At 45.4% G+C, this 23,555-nt stretch overlaps 1 protein-coding gene across 3 annotated transcripts in view; it reads left to right on the top strand.

Annotated features, from left to right (window-relative positions):
- The window catches only part of SMYD3 (SET and MYND domain containing 3), a 536,942-nt gene extending 515,564 nt beyond the window's left edge, over nt 1-21,378 (top strand). For all 3 annotated transcript variants that reach the window (XM_075995540.1, XM_075995539.1, XM_012751180.2), the window contains 2 exons: nt 5,904-6,012; nt 21,062-21,378. In XM_075995540.1, the coding sequence (XP_075851655.1) occupies nt 5,904-6,012; nt 21,062-21,069 (117 nt within the window). In that variant the 3' untranslated portion in view covers nt 21,070-21,378. The remainder of the gene's footprint in view (nt 1-5,903; nt 6,013-21,061) is intronic.
- The last annotated feature ends 2,177 nt before the right edge of the window (nt 21,379-23,555 follow it).

The raw sequence follows: 23,555 nt of genomic DNA, 5'->3' as shown, positions 1-23,555 counted from the left end.
ATAGCATAGCAGGCGCGGGCTGGGGCAGGGCCGCGGGGCTGAGCTGCTGGGGTTCTGTTTCCACACAGGTCCTGCCAGGGCTGCCACTACAGGAGTCCGCAAGCTCTGCTTGAGTTCCCTGGTGGGGGCGGGGACTCCTGCCCCCCAGCCACGGGCCTGTGTGTTCGTCTCCCTCCCTTCTCCCTCCCTGGCCCCGTGAGGAGTGACTGGGGGGCAGCTTCAGCGAAGCCAATCCCATGTAGGCCAGGAGCCCTGGCCACCAGAGCTCAGAGTGGCGTCAGCTGCAGCAACCGGGAACGGAGACCGGCGGGAGGCAGCTGAGCCCGCTCTGCACCGCAGCTTGGCGGTGCCGTCCCCAGCAGCCCCCAGTGGGCACGCAGGCCTGGGCTGGTAGCTGTGGGTGGGGGCTTGCCACAGCTCGGTCCCAGCGTCCACGCGGGAGGTGGTGCCCTCGGGCTCTTGCCTTTATCCTTCCCGTGTGTAGGGGTCTACCCGGGGCGTCTTCCAGTCTTGGCAAGTGCGACTCCCTGTCCCCATCTCCTTTACTCCAAGTGTTTCCCATAGGTTCTCTGATGGTCTGCTGTGATCCCTCCAAGAGGTGCCTAGGTGAGCATCTACTTGCAGTTTTCGAGCCTCTCCCAGAGAGCCGTGTGTGCAGGCTGCTTCTAGTCCACCATCTCTACCCCCTTCCGAGCCGGCATTTTTCTTATACCCGCTATGCCATTTCATGCTCAGGTTTCCTTGTTTGTCTCAGCTATGTTTTTTTACAGTTGTTTTAAGTTAGGATGCACAAAGTCTGCACATTACATTTGGTGGTTATCTCTCTTAAGTCTTTTTTAATCTAGAGTATTTTCTTCCCCCCACTATCTGTTTCTTCCCCCCACTATCTGTTTCTTTCCATGCCATTGACCTGTTGAAGCTCTTGGGTCAGGGTCCTAGAGAGTTGCCCCATATCCTGGATTCAGCTGCCTGCTTTTACGTGTTCCTCCATTACTTGTTCTTCCTATGAAATGAGATTTAACTTCATGGAGTTGATTAGATTCAGTTTCAGTTTGTGGGGTTTTGTTTTGTTTGGCAAGAATGGTTTATAGGTGACAAATAATTCCTACTCGTTTCAGATGGCACTTAATGTCTCGTTGTGCCACCTTAGTGATGCTAAGATTGATCAGTGGATTCAGATGGTAACAGCCTAACCCATCCACTATAAAAGTTGTCCATCGTCCTTTTGTCTAATGTTTTCAAGTGGTACTTTGTCTCTGGATCAATTATTTCTTCAGGAGTTGCAAAATGATGATTTTTCTAATTCTGTCATCGTTTCACATTTATCAGCTAAAATTCTTACAACTGGAGCTACTTAGTTACTCTGAATACAATGTAAACAGGCAAGTTAAGCTCTCCTTTTAGGTTCAGTAATATATTTTGGATCCGTTTTTAAAAAATAATTTTCTTACTCTGTGCTGCTATATCAAAATACCATAAACTGAATAATTTATAAAGAATAAAAACATATTTTCTCATAGTTTTGGAGGCTGGAAAGTCCAAGATCAAGGCACCAGTAGGTTCTGTTGTCTGGTGAGGGCTGCTTTCTGCTTCAAAGACGGCACCTACTTGCTATATCTCCGGCAAGGGAGGAGTGCTCTGTGCTCACATGCAGAAGGCAGAGGGCAAATGGGCTGAGTGCTGTGTGAAGCCTCTGTTAAAAGGACTTAATCCCATTCACAATGGGATGAGCCCTTATGACCTAATCACCCTTAAAGGCCCCACCTCCCAACACCACATTAGCCATTAAGTTTCAACACCTGAATTTTGGAGGAGACACATTCAGAATTCAAACCCTAGCAATAGTCCTGAGCTATCCCACCCTGCAAATGCCACCTTCACAGAAGCAACGTGATTGGTAATGGCGTCATGTAGAGAGACCTCGGCGAGACCAACAGATCCCGCCATCAGGTGCTTCTCCTCCGTGTCCTTTTGACCTGAGACATTCCAGTTCCCCGACTCTCAGCCTCCCAGTAAAATACAGCAGCAAGATCTTCATCTGAGTTAAAGCTAGTGTGTGTGCTTCCTTCTCTTCTCTGCTTATTTAAACTCGTTTCTTTCTCCATACTTATTCACCACAGAAACATCAAAGGTGATCTTTCCATTCTAGGCCCCGCATCCTGGCGCGTGTGATTGCTAGCACTGTTCCTATAAAAAGAAAATTTATAACACCCAAACAAGTAGAACGCCTTGTTGAATGATTTTGTTATTATATAGTTTGCCTGTGTGTTTTTGTGGAGCTATTTCTATTTCTGAATCTTGGAGACAGCTCTGACTCCACTGCACCCCATCATGTCCCCAGGTCCTGTTGATTCAGCTGTGTAACCTGTTTTATACCAAGTCCTTTTTCTGTTCTCATTGCCACCATCCTTGCGCAAGTCTTTTTTGCCTCTAGGGTCCCCTTTCAGTTTTCTTTGTTTCCTATTCTGATGAAATATTCTCATCACCTTTGGTAGTGCCTCACTGCCAACAGTAGGAAGTCCCAACTTCTAGCGTTGCATTTATGCCTCTGCAAGCCCGGCCTCAAGTGCACCTGCTCTCTTCCTCTCCTCCTCTCCTCCTCTGCAGGCCAGGCCAGCGCGCTCCCTGGCCCTTCATTCAGCCTCCCATAGCACCCCCAGAGCAGCCCGTCCCTTCCCATCCCTCACATGCTTGTCCACATCCCATCCCTCCACTCTGCACTAGCTCAAACCCTGCTGCTCCCCTGAGCGCTGTGCTCCAAGGTCTGGTGGGTGTCACAGTCCTCTCTGCAAAGTTTTGGACTTCTTCAGGTCCCTTAAACGCCTGGGCCCAGAGCCTGGCATCCCATAGGTGCGCCTTCCGTCACCTCCTCACTCAAACTCCTGTTTCAGCCCTTGTGGCACTCGGGCACAGCTGACTCCTTTGCAGGGCAGGCTGTCAGCCTGGACCTGGTTTTGGCAGTCCTGTGATTAAAGACTACTTTGAGCCCTCTTCTCCCCTCCTCATGTCACACGCAGTAGAGCTGATGAAAGCCCGTACCGTTGGTGGAGAACTTCTCCCAGCAGGAATGAGCGGCACAGTTTTCCTTGGGGCGCTGTTCCAGCAAGTAATCATAATGATTGTTCCGTGTGTCATCTGGGAGGCTTCCAGAAAGAAGCCCGGCTCACGGGCAGTGCCCCTGCCAGGGCTGTGAGTCCGCTCTGTAAATATTTATGTGGAAGCCCCTCACAGACACTGCCTCCTCGTCTTCTCCTCGTGCAGCTCTGTGCGTTCTCTAATATCTTTACCTGACCAGGGCAGGTACCTGTCGTGGCACAATTATGCACTTTCTCTGCCACCATAGAACTGAAGATTTTCTTTCTTTCTGCTTACATGACAGACATCCACTTAGTGGAGTGATTATTAGTATAAAATTACTTTTTGGCCTTTAAATTTAATTACACCACATTCATAGCAATAAAATAAAATCCCGAATCCAGGTGTGCTTTTCAAGGAAAGCGTCCGGGGCAATTACCTTCTGATAATGGCGTCCTGCGTGTAAGCCTTTTGTCTGGGGATCTTAAAATCTTTTCTACACAAGTAGATAATGATGTTCATTTTGTAAAGGGTGAGACGCGAAGTGATTGACCTCCTGGCATACTCAAGAGATGGAGAAAAATCCGGGACCCAGGTGTCTCTTTTGTTTTTCCCCTTTCCCCTCCCTTCCAGTTCTTTGTGAGAGGCATGGCCAACCTTCTATTGATTTAAATACTTTCCTCCCAGCTACTGCTTCCCCCCTTTTTGAAAGCATGAATGAAGTTTCTGTATCACATTTCGCAGGGGGAAGAGTTGAGCTTCAGGGAGAGAGGATGCTTTGCAGATATGTGCATACTTGTCAGAGAACATCCGTGTCTTCCTGGTGAACCTGCCTCACCTCTGTTACGTAGTGGAGCTTACCCGGGCGTTCCACGGGTTGATAAATGAAAAGCAGTTAGAGCAGCACCTGGCACGTGGCAACCCTATGTAAGGGACGGCTCCTAGGACCACCTCATTCACCCCGTGGGCAGCCGCCTTCACCGTTGGCGAAGCAGCATTTGGGCTGGACCCTTGCTCGTGTGCTCTGACCGGGGGTGCACGTCCCTCTCCTCACCAGCCAGTGCTTCCCAAATCCTTGGCAGCCAGTTTGAGGCCAGTTCCCTCCTCTAGGCCTTCCCCTGTCCGGCCACCCATCAGTCACCTCTCTGCCTTCACAACTCCTGCATCATTTTCCCAGTTCAATTCAACAGACTTGAGCTGAACCTCTAGCTTTATGATAACGTATACCTGATTTGGGCATTAACTAATTAGCGCTCCATCCTGAAATATTGTTTTAACTCCTATGTAAATGTTTATCTTAGGTCTAATGGGATTATTGGGTTTTGAGAGAAAAGCTCATATAAACTCTGTATATAGTTGAGTTGGGGTTTTGTTTGTTAGTTTGTTTTTGAGGCAGAATCTCACTCTGACTGACACTAGGTAGGTCTAGAGTACAGTGGTGTCATGATAGTTCACTGCAACCTCAAACTCCTGGGCTCAAGCGATCCTCCTGCCTCAGCCTCCCAAGTAGCTGGGACTACAGGTGCATGCCACCACACCTGGCTAATTTTTTCTATTTTTAGTAGAGATGGGGTGCTAAGGCTGGTCTTGAACTCCCGAGCTCAAGCAATCCTTCCACCTCCACCTCTCAGAGTGCTAGGATTGCAGGCGTGAGCTACCTCACCAGGCCTTGTGTGTATATATAGTTTATACGGGGGGAGGGGGTATTTCCCTCAGCCCCAGATGCAATCCTGCATATACAGCAAGAGCTTAGTATTCTCTAAAAATGGTGGCAGGGGAGGAGGTTGTAGAAGAGGCCAAACTGCACATGTTTTGTTGACTCCAGTATAGTAAATTTTGTTGAATTGAACTGAAGTTAGTATATAGCTCTTCATGGGGTCTGAAGCATAGCCCTAAGTCCTCTTTCTTTGGTCCACTGCACTATTCTATTCTATTCTGTTGTATGTGAAAGGGATCAAGTATACATTGAGTTCCTTCTACATTTAGAACATCACAGAGAACAGACAGGATGCCTGACTGAATGAAAACCATTATACCCAGCACTTTGGGAGGCCAAGGCATGAGGATTGCTTGAGCCCAGGGGCCTGAGACCAGCCTGGGTAACAGCGAGACCCTGTCTCCACAAAAAATTTCTAAAAATTAGCTGGGCATGGTGGTGCACACCTGTGGTCCTAGCTACTCAGGAGGCTTAGGTGGGAGGATCTCTTGAGCCCAGGAATTCGAGGTTACAGTGAGCTGTTTTTGTACCACTGCACTCGAGGCTAGGTGACAGAGCAAGACCCTGTCTCAAAAAAAGGATTATAATCCAGTGAGATGATCGAATACATACACAAGTGCATATAAGAAAGGTGGTCCATGAACTCTGCAACTGAGATTCAAAGGACTTTTCAGTTGAAAAGGGACATGGTAGTGTCTAGTTGGGATCATGAAAACTTTCATTTATTCAACAAATATATATGAGAGGTCATCTTCTGTTCCCTGTGCTAGTGCTGGAGCTTCATGGATAGTTTAAGCACCTGGTCTCCCTACTCCTCCCAAATATATACGCGGAAGTCTAAACTTTTGTTTCTCTTCTCTAGTGTTTATTAGAAAAGCATTCCAGTCCTGTCATTTTTCCCCTAATGCAAAAGGCATTCTGGGGAGCTGGAGACCAGTAATGTGTTAATTCCCCCGGTATTGCCTTCTCCTGGATGGCATGGCTGATTTCCTTTCAGTGGCTCATCAACAGTCACAGCCAGTGTTGGCACCTCTTTCGTAGTCCTCTCTTGATGGAATGCTGACTGCAAGGTGAGAGCTGCTGACACTGTTTGCCGTTTGGTTTCTTCTAGGATCTTTTTCCCAGGAAGCCATCCCGTCCGAGGCGTGCAAGTAATGAAAGTTGGCAAACTGCAGTTGCATCAAGGCATGTTTCCCCAAGCCATGAAGAATCTGAGACTGGTGAGTGTGCCAAGAGCTCATGTAGATCTGCCTGGTGTACCTCTTTCTGGCTGCTGCTGGGCCCCTTCTTTGTGACTTTTTTCCAACAACTCTACACATGTGTGTGCACACATAAACACACACACACCTAGTGTGTGCTGGTAAGTGTTTAACAACCACTCTGGGACAAAAAACAAACAAACCCTGATTTGTGACATTTGCTGATTTTTGTGGTGTGAACATACACACCCTGGTCTGAAACTACCAATGTAAGAATTAACTTTCTTGTAAAAATCATAATTTTAGCAATCACTCTTGCAACCCGGTGCAAACTGACTTTAGAACACCGGTGTCCCTGTGCCCTGTCCAAAGCAAACAGGCTGCCCTTCTCTTGCCTCCCACTCATTGCACACAGAACACAGTCCATGTTCCTTGCGTGGCAGGTGAGGCCCTTGACCTCTGTCTGCCCTTCAGGCCTCTGTCTCCACTCGGCCAGTGACTGCTGAGCTGTTCACACTGCCCACGGTTGCTCTGAACTGCTCACTCCCAGGTCTCACAAAGCGACTTCCTCTGCCCTCCCCATCACCAGCCCCTGGGCCTGGCAGAACTCAGGCCCAGATTATAATTTATTTTCTCCACGTACCCTACAACTCTTGGCTCACCCTGCCAGTAGAGTGTGTCCCACGCTGCAGTGGGCAAACCTGACGACAGCCCCACCCGGGAGACGGTGAGGTCTTCGTGGTTATCTTCATAACCACACCAGTGCCACGCAGAGTACCTGGCACTTAGGAAGTGTTCGCTGTTGTGGGGAGAGGGGGTCAGTTAATGCGATCCTAGCAGTGTCAAGAAACTAAATGGGAGAACCAGGTTAGTGTTGGAATACCGTGTTAGAGTGACACTTATTTTCGCCCTCTCGGGTGGTCTCCTCTGCCCAGAGGGGCCCGAGGCTCTCTGCCCTCCGCACCCCAGCAGAACTCCCTCTCACTCGGTTGGTGGCCCTGCAGAAGGGAGCTCACGTGCTCATTTGGCCCAGGCGCTGGTGGGTCGTGAGACCTGGCGTGTGGGTCTCGCGGGAAGCGCTTCACACTGTCGCAGGGTCTCTGGGCCACAATGCCCATGACTCTCCCTCTCCTCGTCCGCGGGAGAGTCATGGGGAGGGGGTTGGGACCTCGCGTGGGGTTGCTCAGAGAGTATCCATGGGCCAGCTGACCCCATAACATGGGCAGGTACCCACAGTTAGACAAGAGAAATGACAAATGCCTAAGGGATTCTTAAGATTCTAAGATTACCTAATGCCAAATTTTGTTGAATGCTAGCCATGCTGCCTTTTCCCGATTCTAATTGAAATCAGTCAACAGTACTAATTACACAGTCAACAGGAAGAACACGAGGATTTCTTGAAGTCACTCTGCTCTTCTTGTTCTTTTTACCTTGTCTGACATCCTAACCCAGACTGCAATACCCGGCAGCCTCTTACGGTCTCAGGGGGAACTTTCCTTTTCTGAATACTTGCCAGCCAGTCAAATCAGCTAGGCAGAACATACTTACTGATGGTCTCCTGTGTCAAAGTTTTGACAGAAAAATAATGTAGAGGAAATTTCCTAAATATGTGATGTACCCAATCCAGGGTCACCTGAAAGTCAGTGTTTTCTTAAGTGATCAAATTAATTCTTTGTATTTTTATGAGACTAGAAACTATTAATACTGCTCATGCATACATATTCGTACTTGGTCCCCATGGAAGATGAAAGGACGGCCATACTAGGTCACTGGGATAAGCATTTTCATTCCTATCTGAAAAATGAAGAAGTTAAGGCTTGGAGACATGCACGAGCTCGTCTAAAGGCACACCGAGGCAGAGCCAGGTGTAGTTTGTTCAGTTTAATTTAACACGTGTTGATGAAATGCTTCTGTTACTTTGAGTGAGACTCAGTATTGTCCTTACAATCTAGTGGAGGAGACAGACAAGTGAACAAGTCATTAAATCCAGGCTAGAATCCAAGGCTCTATTCTTTTCCTCTAGATTGGCCCGGTTAAATAGCTGAGGCTCTCTAGTAAGACTTGGTGCGTAGAAATCCCTTCAGATCTAGGGAACTCCTGATGCCAGCTCAGAGGAAAATGTAGGAGAGAAACCAGAGAAGATTTAGATGCCTGTGTTCTTCACGTGAGACTTTAGTCATTGCCTTGCCTGCAGAATCCTTGAAGGAGACGCCTCCTACTCTCAGCTGCAAGGACAGCCTGAACAAACCCAGACAGACATCTAGGTGTAGGGTTATAGGATAAGGTGGCCTGGACCAATGGTGCTGGCCATCACCAGCCCTGCTGGGGACCCTCTGATTGCCCTTTTACACCCTCGTGCCAGTTCTAGTCTCTGTTGTCCCCACGGCCTTGTGAGTTGCCTCACGTCTTCCCCTAGTAACCATTTTAGCATCTCCTGCTCTTGGTACCTAAGGGAAGCCCAGGCATGGACCCAGATAGCTGCCAAATGTAAGATATTCTGGGAGCAAACTCAGAATGTCTGCTTTGAGGCCTGGGGTTAAATTGTGGTCCTACCCCCAACTTCCTATTTGACTAGAGAAGTCACTGAGTCTCGCCAAGTTCTGATTATCAACCAAGGAGCAAATGTGCACCCCCAGCAATGCAGTATAGTAAAAGGTGCTCAAGCTTATCAGAGTCAGTAGGTTCAGGTTTCGGTCCCACCATTTACTAGTTGTGTGATTTGAAGCAGGTCATTTCATCTCTCTGAATATAATTTTAGTTAAAAAATAAGGCCTATCCCAGAGAGTTGTTCTGAGAAGGGAGGCAGTGTGCGAGAGTGCGCTTGTAACCTCAAGCATTTCGAGACTATTAAACATTATCATAGGAACTCTTGTTCTGATCACTCTCCCACTAGCTGGTGGTCCCTTTAGTACTTGTGTTTGTAATTTGGGGTTGTACATTCCCCTGTCGAACAGTTGTTATATGACTACTCCCAGCAGTTCACATTGCTGGGTTTTGCTTCTCCAAGGTGAGTGGGAATTCCTCAAGGGACCCTGACGTAGGGACCTTTGGTCTCATCTGGTCACCTAACACAGATACACATGCCCCAAACACAGCAAGTTCTATTAAATACATGCTTGAATGAATGGATATTTTTAATGGATGGAAGGCTTTAAAAGCCCTGCCCTGGCCCTGTTCTTTCAGCTGCGTGTGGCTGATGGGCCAGGTCATCTCACAGCCTTGGCCGAGCATTTGCTAGCAGGGACGGCCTGCACACGTCCATCTCTGTGAGCACTCACATGACCTGTGAGCCTAGAAGCAGGTCAGCTTCTTCCTGCAAAAAGTCTCTCTTTCTCAGGACTCAGGTGACCCAGAGAGGGGAAGGGGAAAGGGAGGCTATATTCTTTGCCTTTTGAAACTGATGCTCTCTTTAAATGGGCACGCCTGGATATTCTTTCTTGTCTTAGAAACCTTGGAAATAATGGACTGAAATAGCTTGAATAAAGTTTCCGAAGAGTGAGTTTGAAACAGAAATCAGAGAAGCTTCAGAAACAGAAATCTGTTACCGATTCAGTTAGGCCCCAGCCTCCTCCAGGAAAGGAATTCACTTAGGCCTGCTCTGATTAGGTTTAGGCTACCATTTCCACGGGGCTCAGCTGAAATGCTGTGATTGCTGCCACAAGATGCTCCTAGGGTCCCTTCACAGTGCTTCCCTCCTGCTCTCTCTTGTCTCTAATCTACTTTTATTTCTTTCCATTCATTTCTTGGAAGGATTTTTTTGCCACTAATTTAAGTTCTTGGACCTCAAGGACAGCCCATCTGGTCTGTCTTGTCAATGAGCCCTTTTTATTTTTTGATTTTTCTATGAGCTCTGCATGCTGCCGGCTCCTTCAGCCTGGCCCCAGCATAGCTGCGTTATTAGTAGTGCTTTGTGAGCAGATGTCAGGTTGCAAAAGTCAGACTTCTTTCCTTTCAATAACCATTTTTCATCTAAATGTAAAATTCTTATACTATACTTTGTTTCTTCCCTTCTCATTTCATTTTGTTGAAGCATTTTACACTTTGAGGATCTTTTTAGCTGTTTCCAGGTCTACACAGGGAGTGTAGGCCACACGTGTCAGACATTGCTCTTTTTATGGCTGCACAGTTATCATCTGCTCCAGCAAATCCGGGGAGAGCTCAAAGACACTTGTCTCCGTCTCCTCCAGCCTGTGCCCTGATTTCCAGCTCCCCACAATGGCTGATTTAGCGCATGTAGTTCTATTGTTCCTATTTCTTAATCTGCTACAGTGATGCTTAAACTCTTTGGTCATGTTCTTATTTAGGAATCTGATGAGAATCACTGACTCACATACACACAACCTTTTGTACATTTAGTGGGGAAGGGGCCTTCAGAGGCTCCCTGAAGCCTTTCCATGGACTTTCTAAGTGTCCATGGCCTCTAGGTTAGACAGCCCTCCCCTAAACATGTAACATCACTCTTCAGCAGTGGGGAGGAGTGAGGGAAAGAGAGAGAACAAGGAGGCATGCAGAGATGATGTGCCATAATTATCACTAATACATTCAAAGAGTTGTTTGAAGAAGCTGGCTCTGATATTTATGAGTATCAAATAGAGAATAGTAGTTTTAGGAGTGTGTTTTTGAACCAAAACATGGAAAAGATAAGAAAACAACTAGTAAAATGCAAAATAGTGATTAAACCATGTTAAAGAAAATAAGCATAAATTTACCTACCAGGAAATATAAGTCCAGTAGTAACAAGGAGCCACGTTGGGAACCTGGACTTGTACCTCCACCTGGCAGTAGCAAAGTGTCATCTCCTCGTTCTCCTGTGGAGTGATGTCAGAAAAGTCCAGCTAAAACAGAAGGTTTAAATGAAATTCAGAGTCTCATAACCGAATACTCAAAATGCTCAGGTTTCAACCGAAAATCATGTATCATGCCAAGAACCAGGAATATCTCAATCTTAATGAAAAAAAGCAATCAATAGATGCCAACTCTACTGGTTGGGATATTAGAATTATTGGACAAAGATTTTAAAGCAGCCATCATAAGAATGCCTCAATAATCAATGCTAACACCATAAAAATAAGTGAAAAAAATAGAAAGTCATAGTAAAGAAGTAGAAGATATAAAGAAACAGCAAATAGAAATTTAAGAACTGATAAACACAAGAAACAGGATGGACCTCAACAACATTAGGGAGGAAACCGAGGAATGAATTGGTGAACTTGAAGATAGAACAATAGAAACTACCCAGTCTGAAAAACAGAGAAAAAGACTAAAGAAATAGTAACATTGAATACAGTCTCAGGGGCCACCAGTAGATCAGTAACAAAAGATCTAACATTGAAATCCCAGAAGAGGAAGAGGATGGTGTGGAAAAAGTACTTGAAGAAATAATGGTGGAGGCATCCAAATTGGAAAGGAAGAAGTAAATTTTTATCTCTGTTTATGACATATATGTAGAAAACACTAAAGACTCTGAAAACAAAAAACAAAAACAACCTGTTAGAACTAATACATGAATTCAGCAAAGTAGCAGGATACAAAATCAACATGTGAAAATCAGTTGTGAACAATGAACAATCCAAAAAGGAAATTAAGAAAATAAGTCAATTTATAATAGCATCAAGCAGGATAAAATACATAGGAATTAAATTAACCAAAGAGTTGAAAGATTTGTGCACTGAAAACTATAAAACATTGCTGAAAGAAATTAAAGATGACATAAACAGAATGACATCCTGTGTTCATGAGTTGGAAAACTTAATATTGTTAGATATCAGTATTACATAAAACAACCTATAGATTCAGTGCAATCTCTGTCAAAATCCTATGACATTTTGGGGGGCAGAAATATAAAAATCCATCTTATAATTCATATGGGACCTCAAGGGACCCTGAATAGCCAAAAACAATCTTGAAAAAGAAGAAAAAATTTGGAGGACTCACGGTTATTGATTTTAAAATGTACTGCAAAGCTACAATAAAACAGTGTGATGTTGGCATTAAGATGGACATATAGCTCAATGGACTAAAATAGAGAGCCCAGAACTAAACCCTCACTTATGTGGTCAAATGATTTTTGACAAGGGTGCTAAGACTACTCAATGGAAAAAGGACAGTCTCTTCAACAAATGGTGTTGAGGAAACTAATATCTACATGCAAAAGAGTAAAGTTGAATCCTTACCTAATGTTGTATACAGAAAGTAACTCAAAATGGATCAAAGACTCAAACATAAGCTAAAGCTATAAAACTCTTAGAAGAAAACATAAGGGAAAAGCTTCATGACGTTAGATTTGGTGATATTCCTTAGATATAATCCCAAAGGCACAGACAGAAAAAGAAAAAATAGACAAATTGGACTTTATCAAAATTAAACACTTTGGTGCCTCAAAGGATACTATCAACAGAGAGAAAAGGCAACCCAGAGAATGAGGCATATACCTACAATGGAATATTATTGAACCTTAAAAAAGAATGAAGTTCTAACACATGCTACACATAGATGAACCTTGAAGGTATTATGTGAAGTGAAACAACCCAGACAGACGAACAATATATATGATTCCACTTATATGAGGTACCTAGAATAGCCAAACACGAAGACACAGAAAGTAGATCGGTGGTCACCAGGATCTGGAGGGAGTAGGGGGATGGAAGTTGTTAATGGGTACATAGTTTCAGCGTGGGATGATGTAAAAGTTCTGGATATGGATAGTAGGAATGGTTGCACAACATTGTATAAGCACAGTGTGAACATATTTAATGCCACTGAACTGTACACTTAAAAATGGTTAAAATTGTAAATTTATAATATGTATATTTTAGCACAATAAAATATTTTTCACTGCTGGTGGGACTGCAAACTAGTTCAACCTCTGTGGAAAGCAATATGGAGATACCTTAAAGCGATACAAGTGAATCTACCATTTGATCCAGCAATCCCATTGCTGGGCATCTACCCAAAAGATCCAATGACACTCTACAAAAAAGACACCTGCACTCGAATGTTTATAGCAGCACAATTCATAATAGCAAGGCTGTGGAAACAGCCCAAGTGCCCATCAATCCAAGAATGGATTAATAAAATGTGGTATATGTATACCATGGAGTACTATTCAGCTCTAAGAAACAATGGTGATATAGCACATCTTATATTTTCCTGGTTAGAGCTGGAACCCATACTATTAAGTGAAGTTTCCCAAGAATGGAAAAACAAGCACCACATATACTCACCAGCAAATTGGTATTAACTGAACAGCACCTAAGTGGTCACATAGGTACTACAGTAATAGGGTATTGGGCAGGGGGGAGCGAGGAGGGGAGCGAGTATATACATATATAATAAGTGAGATGTGCACCATCTGGGGGATGGTCATGCTGGAGACTCAGACTTGAGGGGGGAGAGGGGAAATGGGCATTTATTGAAACCTTAAAATCTGTACCCCCATAATATGCTGAAATAAAAAAAATATATATTTTTTAAAGAAGAAGTAATGGTGGGAAACTTCCCAAATTTGGCCAAACACATAAACCTGCAGATTCAAGAAGCTAAGTGAACTCCAAACAGGATAAACCCAAAAATTTCCATGCAGAGACTATGGATCATACTCAAACTTCTGAAAGCTATTGACAAAAATAATTTCCTAAAAGCAGCAAGGGGAAAACAATTTGAATGACAGTGATTTTCTCATCAGAAATCATGGAGGCCAGATGAAAGCACATTTTTTTTTAGTACTGAAAGAAAAGAACTGTTAACCCAAAAACCTATATTCAGCAAAAATAACCTTCAGGAATGAAGGGGAAATCAAGACATCTTCAGATGAATGAAAACTAAAAGAACTTGTCACTAGCAGATGTACTCTCAAAGAATGGCTAAAGGAAGTTCTCTAAACAGAAAGAAAATTATAAAAGAAGGTATCTTGGAGCATCAGGAAGGAAGAAAGAACACAATCAGCAAAAATATGAGTAAGTAAAATAGACTTTCCTCCGCATCTTAAGTTTTCTATATAGTTGAATAGTTGAAGCAAAAATTACAACACTCTCTGATATGGTTCTAAATGTATGTATTGGAAATATTTAGGACAGTTAAGTTCCAAATGAGGGAGAGTGAAAGACTTAAGGTTTCTACTCTTGACTTGAATTGGTAAACTGATGACACTAGTAGAGCGTGATAAGTTATGTATATGTCAGACCTAGAGCAGTCACTAAAAAAGCTATATAAAGGGATATACTCAAAAGCACTATAGAATGGAATTCTAAAAAATGTTCAGGTAACCCACAAGAATGCAGGAAACAGAAAAAAGAAACAAAAAAAACCCAGAGCAAACAGAAAACCAAATTTAAAATGGTAGACTTAAACCCTAATAATAATTATATTTTAAATTATATAAGTTGTCTATGTCAAAAAATATAAATTGTCTAAATACACCAAAAGACAGAGATTGGTAGAACAGATTTTTTAAAATGACCCAATTATATACCATCTATAAGAAACTCTTTTTAAATATAGTGATATAGGCAGGTTATGAAAGTAAAAGGATGGAAAAAGATATATTATGAAAACATAATCAAAAGAAAGCTGGAGTGGCTATAACAATATCAGATATAGTAGACTTCAGGGCAAAGAAAATTTTCCTAGAGGGATAGTATATAATGAAAAAAAGGATCAATCTATCGAAAAGACATAGTAATACACCAGACAACACAGTTGCAGAATATGGAAAACAAAAACTGATAGAACTGAAAAATAAATACATCCACAAGCGTAGCTAGGAATATCAAAACCCCTCTGTCAAGAGTTGATAGAACAATGAGACAGAAAATCAGCACGGATATATATATATATATATATATATATATATATATATATATATTTTTTTTTTTTTTTTTTTTTTTTTGAGACAGTCTCACTTTGTTGTCCAGGCTAGAGTGAGTGCCGTGGCATCAGCCTAGCTCACATCAACCTCAAACTCCTGGGCTCGAGTGATCCTTCTGCCTCAGCCTCCCGAGTAGCTGGGACTACAGGCATGTGCCACTATGCCCGGCTAATTTTTTATATATATATATCAGTTGGCCAATTAATTTCTTTCTGTTTATAGTAGAGACGGGGTCTCGCTCTTGCTCAGGCTGGTTTTGAACTCCTGACCTTGAGCAATCCGCCCGCCTCGGCCTCCCAAGAGCTAGGATTACAGGCGTGAGCCACCGCGCCCGGCCTGCACGGATATATTTAATAGAATAATTACATAATGCCATCAACCAACAGGATTTATTGACATTTAGAAAACACTCCACCTGACAACAGCAGAATGTACATTTTTTTAAGTAACCGCAGAAATACCAAGATAGACCATATTTAAGGTCATAAGACAAATTTCAATAAATATAAAATGATTCCAGTCATACAAAGTAAATTCTCAGACCACTATGGAATTAGCAATATTTGGAAACAAAACCAAATCCATACCTCCTAGCTTCGTAGGTGCGTCGTACAACATGTCGGCACTTGGGCTGCCCTTGGAGTTTATCTCGTCTGTCTCCACATTCAGTCAAAGAAACTGATGCTCAGGGAGCAGCCATGGCTTCTTCAGGGTCTCCCAGGTGCTCCATAAACATTCACTGGATTGATTGACTGATTAGCATAGTGACGTAACAACAGCTCTTCTTCCGGTATAGTTACTACCATTGGAGGCGCATGCCTGAGCTCACCGCGTCTGTGACGCCCCTCCCGAGGTCCCCCCGGCCGCGCTGGTCTCCCCGCTCCGGGTGCCCTAGGACTCTGCATCTGTGTGTAACACGCACTGTTCTGCATGATGGCCCAGTAGTTACGTTTCGTCTCCCCGGCTGTGCCAGAGCTCCTCCCCGGGCAAGGGCCGGCCTCACTCATCACAGCTGCTCGAGTGACAGACTGGGTAGATGTTTCTCTAAGGAAAATCTGCCTCCCAGGAGGACCAATTCCTCCCGCAGAATCTGCCCTTGGAGAGGTACCAAGGCGTAGCGTGGAGTGGGTTCCACGGGCGCTGCTGGGTCCAGATGGGTCATCACAGTCTTGGGGTTTGCTGCTGCCCATTGCAGAGGGCTTTGTGTGGCTCTGGAGCTGCTTGATGCGTTGGTAGTTCTTGCTTCTTACATTTTCTGCTTTGAAAATGACCCTCCCACCCCACCCCCACCACTTTCATTCTGAGATGGGCAGAATAAAAAAACCTGCTTCCACGTTTCCCTGTTGTGATCTGATTCCAGAGGTTCTTATCATGGGTGCATTTCTTTTCCCTCTGATTTTATATCCATATTTAGATCATGCTTGGGGAAGTCATTTGCTGGATTCCTGAGGCTTATGGCAGAAACTATATGAGATCCTTGATAAGCTTAATATATTTCTATTAAAAATTAATATGAAAGCTATATTGTTTCCAACTTTAAGCCATAACTTGATTTAATTCATTTTATTTAATATATGGCCACAATTCTAAAATTACTTTTAAAAAAGGATGTAATGAGATTAAAATCAGTTCTGGGGACCCTTTCTTTATTCCCGAGTAAACCACGTGCCTGTCGTGTGGCAGACAATCTATGCTGCCATTTCTTTTGTGACATTTACAGTCTGTAAGTGGGTGCAGCAAGCACCCCCCTTGGAGGCTTCAAATGAGTCCTCTGTGAAAGATTATGTGCAGCCTCTCCTTAAATGCTGCCATTAAAAAAATAAAATGTAATGGAAAGAGATAAGCTTTTCCCAACATACGCTGGCTCCAATTTTATATTTCCTTAATCTGTTTTATATGCTACTGTAGGAAATTAAACCAAAGTGTCCTTTCTGACAGGCGCAGGTGTGGCAGTCGGGAGGGGCTGAGAGAAGGGAGATGGAGCGCTGGGAGCATTTTTCTGGTTGTCAGAGATTTATCATAACTTTATTTTTTTGGATGGGTGAGCGAAAGCCCTCCTCATCTTCCCACTGGGCTGAATGGCCGTGCCGAGGGCCACACGGGACTCTCTTCTTACACACCGGGAACTCCGCCCCAGCTCTCCCGTAGGCTGGGTGGCATCCCAGACAAGGACCAGTGTCCTCCTTCACCAGGTCCGAGTCGCAGCTCCTGCCCGCCCAGCGCCACGCCATCACACGTGCACGCTCCACACACGGGAGTCACTGACATGCCGTGCACGTTGCTGATCCTACTTCTTTCTTCTTTTCTCTTCCACATCTGCCCGTCACTCTAAGAAAATTAAAATGTGTCCATGTTAATCAGATCTACATTTAGTTTTACTTTATAGACAAATAATATAGGTTGGTTTTTTTTTTTTTCAGTCTCTTCAAATTAGTCCTCTGCCCCGACCTAGACCCATTTCTTCTCTGCTCTAGCCGCCCTTGTGGATCAGGCCCTCTGAGCCTAGCATCTCAAACCTTCCACCTGCTCGCCCAGGGCTGGCCCCGGCCCCACCTTTACTTCTGGTGCTACATTCACCCCAAATAAGAGAACGCAGAACATGACCAGCAGCATTTGACTAGAAAGACACCGTGGTTCCTTGGGGTGTCTCAGAGCCATGTCCAGGAGACCCTCTGGTTTCTCTCCTTGGTCGCTACAGACTGTTTACGTGCAGAGACTGCACCTTGCAGGCATGGGAGGGACACTGGGCCGAGTCCTGAGGGCTGGGGCATCCCCCCGGTCCACCTCTCAGCCCAGGCAACCTCAGGAATTAGTTCCTTCCGTGACATGGGAGTGTGGGACTGGATGGTCCTGTAGCCCTTCCTTAAGGAAGCCGGCTGGGAAGTGTGGGCATGCGGCCTGGGAAGGCCAGGCAGCCGCCCGCTCCTGCCGTGACTGCACTTCCAGGAGGGCTGAGGCCTCCTGCTGACACCTGGGCACTGGCCGCGGCAGGACAGGCAGGTCCGCCTCCAGTGAACAGGGATAAGGGCGGTCGACTTCGCCCTGTGAGGACAGACCTTATCCCTAAAGCTGCAAGGGGGGAGTGAAACTTACAATGGAAACTGGAAGAAAAGCACGAGGAAAGCAAACTGGAGCCCAAGTTCTGTTCGGAGACAGGAACGTCAACCTCACATTGCCAGGTGATAAGAAGACAGCTGTGTCATTTAGCCTCCGAGTCAAATCATGAGGAAGCTCACATCATTCTTCAGGCGAGGAACCTGGAGAAACGTAACCAGGAGGACAAAAAAGAAGCTGGCCTGGGAGTTCTGAGAAAAAAGCCAGGCCCTCGGGAGCAAGGGCTCTTTTGCACGGCGGGGAGGGAGGGGAGCCCTGGCTCGCTAAGCTAAGCAGGGCCCTTTCAGGGTGAGTGTCCTGCCCCCTCTGCAAAGAGCTTTCCAGCGTGCTGCTCCTGGTCCATTCATCTTCCTTTGCCAGATCGCAAGCACGTCTGGCCGTCCGCGCGTAGGAGGGGAAGAGGAACACTAAGTGCTTTCAAGTCAGAGAACTTCCCGGAAGGCGCCCGCTGAGGCGAGAAACCCCCTCTCCGCAGCCGTGCTCTGCCTCAGGCCCTACGGTGTCCAGAACAGCGGCGGAGGGCCCAGGGCAGTTCCGAGAAAAGAGAATAAAACATGAGGCATGTGCACCCCGAATGGCATCAAACATTTGTTTTTTTGTTTTGTTTTGAGACAGAGTCTCGCTTGTTGCCCAGGCTAGAGTGAGTGCCGTGGCGTCAGCCTAGCTCACAGCAACCTCAAACTCCTGGGCTCAAGCGATCCTGCTGCCTCAGCCTCCCGAGTAGCTGGGACTACAGGCATGCGCCACCATGCCCGGCTAATTTTTTTTCTATATATATTAGTTGGCCAATTAATGTTTTTCTATTTATAGTAGAGATGAGGTCTTGCTCTTGCTCAGGCTGGTTTCGAACTCCTGATCTCGAGCAATCCGCCCACCTCGGCCTCCCAGAGTGCTAGGATTAGAGGCGTGAGCCACCACGCCCAGCCAAACATTTGTTTTTAATCTTCTGCCCAGAGGAATGTCAGAGAGCTCGGCTGTGTGCTAGGTGAGGGCTGCTCCCAACGCCTCCCATCCGTCCCAGCCAGTCCCAGCCCAGCCCTCGCGTCTCCCTGGCAGGTGCGCAGAGCAGACCCACGCAGCTAGTGAGCAGGGAGTCCCGCCGGTGTCCGTTCAGCCCGGCCACTTCCGGCTTTGCAGGGAGGTGTCAGGCGGGCTCTGGGGGCAGAGCTGTCTTCCGGGCTGAGAGGCCAGGGGCTGGGTGCTGTGCCTTCTCTCCCCGACTTCGCTCTTTCTCTCTCAGCAGCTACAGCTAGACCCTCCCGTCTGCCTGTTTGCCTTCCAGCCTAACGGGAACATTTTTCAAGAGGCACAAAGAAGCCGAGCGCAGGCCGAAAGCACCCATCGCCGGGACGCTTTGCTTGTCCCGGCCTCAGTGTTCCTCTGCAGACACGGGCTCCCGCCCTGCAGCTGTGGTGGGAATGAAGGGGTCTCGCCGTGTGCCCACGAAGGTGGTTTCCTGCTCCAAGATCTCTGTGGCTCTAAAGATGTTCATTCCCGAGAATTCCACCCCTCGGAATTTTCTTAAGCAACTATGCAGCAAAGGCACAAAAATGTCATGCTGGAAGATCTGTCATATCATGATAAACAATTGGAATTGATCTAAATTTCCAAGAACAGTTTAGTAAATAATGGTCTATAAACATGATAGGATTCATTATATACAACCATTTAAAATGGCAATTATGCTGGCTGTAAATTAACATTGAATAATGAATAGTTGCTGTTATTTGTTGAGAGTTTACTGTATCAGTCCTTTTCGACCCTGAGGGTGCGCTGGAATCCCCCGGACCTCGCCTGCCCGCCCTCCCGGTGCTCAGCTCAGCGGAGGTCTGGGCGCTGGTGTCTCTTGGAGCTCCATGGCTCATACTGTGTGCGGCCCAGGCTGGGAGCCCGGTGCTCCTGCCAGGTACTTCACTAGGTGCTTATCAGCCACCAGAGTCACATTTTTACAAGTCTCCTGGATACCTTTGCATCAAATACAACGGGTGTCCCTCCCTTCTCCTCAGCCCACCACACCTCTCATTTGGCAGTGCAAGATGTGCCTTGTACTGTTAAATTAGAAACTGTTTATCTCTATTTATTGCACAAATATTTTCGAGGGTATTCTGATTATTCATTGCTCCATAACAAACCATCCCAAAATTTAATGGAAAGCAACAAAATTATGCCCACAGATTCTGTGGGTAAGGAATTCAAGCATAGCACAGTAGGAGTGGCTTTCTTCTTTTCTGCTTTGCCACAAGTCTGGTGTTTCATCTGGGAAGATAAATCCTGCTGTCTCTGGCTGGGTGCTGGAATCATCTGGAGGCTCCTTTTTGTACATGTCTGTGCCTTGGCTAGGGTGACTTGAGAGATGAACTCAGCTAAGACTTTCAACCAGACACCTACGCATGGCCCCTCTCCTTGTGGCTTGGGCTTCCTTACAGCATGGATGCTCATGATCCCAGAAGCAAACATACCAGTGAACAAAGCAGAGGCCTTTTGGGGCTAGCCTTGGGAGTCGAAGTCTTTACTTCCACTGTACTCTATTATTGAAGTAGTCAAAAGCCACCCAGACTTCAGAAATATTTTAAAGATAGAATTGACAAGATTTAGTAATGGACTGAATATGGGGAGTGAAGGGGAGGATTGTGAAAATGCTGATGCTATCATGTCATGTGATATGAAAAGAGTACATGCATATCATAATCACAGTGCATTAGATGAGAACTGAATGTAGCATACAGTAAAGAAAAATGATTTTAAGGTGGTAGCAGCATGATATTTCACCCTGCCTGTGACTTAATCATTTTAGTGACTTCCTAAACCTCTACCCACCAAACCCATGCCCTGGCAACCCCTGAGGGATCACTGTTGGTCACTGGACCCCAGCGTGGCTCAGATAGCAAGTCTGCTTTCCAAACACCACATTCCGAAATCACCCTCGTGGCTTTGTATGCTGGCCCGGAGAAGCACAGTTGGCCTGTTGGAGACGGCTCAGCCCGTGAAGCTGCGTGTTTGCCAGGCCCCCAGCATTGTGGGGAAAAGACAGGCAACAGGCGGGGTCCACCTATTTTGAGGTCTCATCTATCTTCTGTTTTTTCTCTTTAGGCTTTTGATATTATGCGAGTGACACACGGCAGAGAACACAGCCTGATTGAAGATTTGATTCTGCTCTTAGAAGAATGCGACGCCAATATAAGAGCATCCTAAGGGAACCCAGTCAGAGGGAGAGATGGCTCATACCTGTATTGAAGCCTTATTGAGGTCACACAGTCTATACCGTTTGAGGTGTGAACCTCTCCTGTTGGAAATGCTGTTCTGTGTTTACGTGGGTAAAGAAGGGCAGACATATGGTTTGCAAACCACAAGAATCCTTAGTTGCAGAGAAGCACGATTATAATAAATTCAAAAAATGTGGTTGAAAATGCCATCTGGTAATTGTTTTCTTTGCTTACACATTGGTGATTTTATTGTTTAAGATCTCAACATTCAAGATAGAAAATTCTATTAAAAGCATGACAGAATAAATTATAACTTTAATATATGAAAGGATAATTGGATAAAAATCACTATTTTCACATTTGCTTCCAAGCAAAATGTTAATGTCCATTTTGGCACAAAGCAGAATTTGGAGATGTTATCTTTACTCCTTTTGATAAATGTGCCCATTAGTTATTTCCAAATACATCTCCAACACAAGAAGTTTTATCCTAAATCTTAGAAAATGATCATTTTAGGTGTTATTAGAAAAGGATAGAAAATCTTAATGCCAAAAAAATGTTTTTCAAATGTCTCACAGCTCTTTGTGTAAATCTTTCTCATAAGCATGTTATAATTCTTTGTGTATGCCATCTTTTTTTTTTTTCCTTGAATTTTTTTTCTGTAATTTCCCAAATCTGTGGCTCGGTGTTTGAATGTGATGTGCGTAGCACAGAGCTCCATTATCCTGCACTGAGCAGGGTTCAGGCATCCCAGCTCAAATCAGACTGGCTTGCTTTTCTCTCCTCTGTATGTTCCCCAATTCTTCAGCCTGCCTTCCTGCTTTCCCCATGGAAGGGAAGAAATTGTAGCCATCAATGCAATTCACCATAGTAATCCTTAAACTTTTTTGGTGTTATAGGACATTTAGTCACTTTGATGAATCTAAAACCATCTTTCTAGAAAAGTATATACAGTCTTCCCTTGGTATCCATGGGGCGATTGGTTCCAGGATCACCTGGATACCAAAATCCACAGGTGCTCAAAGTCCCTGATACAGAACTGCACGGTCTTTGCATGTAACCTACACACATCCTAATGTATGCTTTAAGCCGTCTCTATATTACCTATAATACCTAATAAGTGTAATGCTATATAAATAGTTATAATGTATCGATTAGGTAGTAATGACCAAAAAAAAGTTTGTACTCGTTCAGACGCAATTTGTTTCTGAATATCTTCGATCCAGGATTAGTGGAATCCACGGATGCCAAACCTGCAGACCGCCGGACCTGTGGACCCGTGGACGATTTGCTTTAGGATCAGGGACTCTCTGACTTCCTATGGTGCTTCGGTAGATTCCCTGGGGTCCTTCAACAAATGAAAAATAGACCTACTACCTTTCAAAAACACTGGTGGAAATTATATTGGTTCCGCATTTTAAATTCCTCAGGAAAAGAAAAGCAATAACAAAAGGTAGAGGTAGTAACTTCCATGCCAAACTAGCAGAGTTCGCTGATACAACTCCATGTTTGCCAATTTTCTGAATGAAATTTATCAGTCAGTGATGATCCCGGATTAAGGGATTTGCCGTCACGCCTCCTAGAGAGAGCGCGGTCGGCTTGGAAATCCCTCTGAGCCAGCTCCCAGTCCGCGGAGAGCAACGGGCCTGCTCGCATCAACTTTCACAGAAAGCAAACATTTAAGCAAAGGTAAACATTTACCAAACAACTTTGCAGCAAAATAATTTTGGAGAAAGGAGAGAAGGGATGGAGAGCATAATTTAAAATTCGTGTTACCAGTGGCTGACGATTTATTGCCACCCCAGCCTCCGCGACTATTTCATTAATCCACAGCCGCTGTAGCGGCAGGCTCTTTGCACACCAGTAACTTGACGCTATTAGTTGCTCTTCTGGGATGAGAACACATTTAAACTGAAAATGAACACGCTGGGCATAATTTATAGCCGTGCCACGTGAGTGCCAGGGCTGCGGGGGAGGAGGCTGCTCCCCACGGACGCTTGGGGCGCGCCACCCCCAGCCGGCGACAGAGCCCCAGCCAGCCGTCCCTGCGGGCATGAAAGAGAAATGCCATACGTGGGGCCCGCCTCGAGCCAGGTCTTGACAGTGCTTTTCTGGCCCAGTTGGGATTTGATCCTCTGCTCACTCAGAGTAGCCCACTGAGGTTCCGCACGGAGAAGGTTCTGGGCTTTGTCTGTGGAGCATCAGGTAGTCCCCCCGGCGGTGGAAACCTCAGGAGGACACTGCAGCCCTGCTTGCCCAGAAGTCTGTGAGAATCCAAAGAGGTCGAGGGGAAGGACCCGAAACACCAACCTCACACTGGGACGCTCCCCTAACTTTTTGAGGTTTGTAAGCGTCACAGTGCTCTTGGCGCAAAGCCAGTG

The sequence above is a fragment of the Microcebus murinus genome, chromosome 19 (assembly GCF_040939455.1).
Source record: "Microcebus murinus isolate Inina chromosome 19, M.murinus_Inina_mat1.0, whole genome shotgun sequence".
Lineage (NCBI taxonomy): Eukaryota > Metazoa > Chordata > Mammalia > Primates > Cheirogaleidae > Microcebus > Microcebus murinus.
This window is presented reverse-complemented; position numbering and strand designations above follow the sequence as displayed.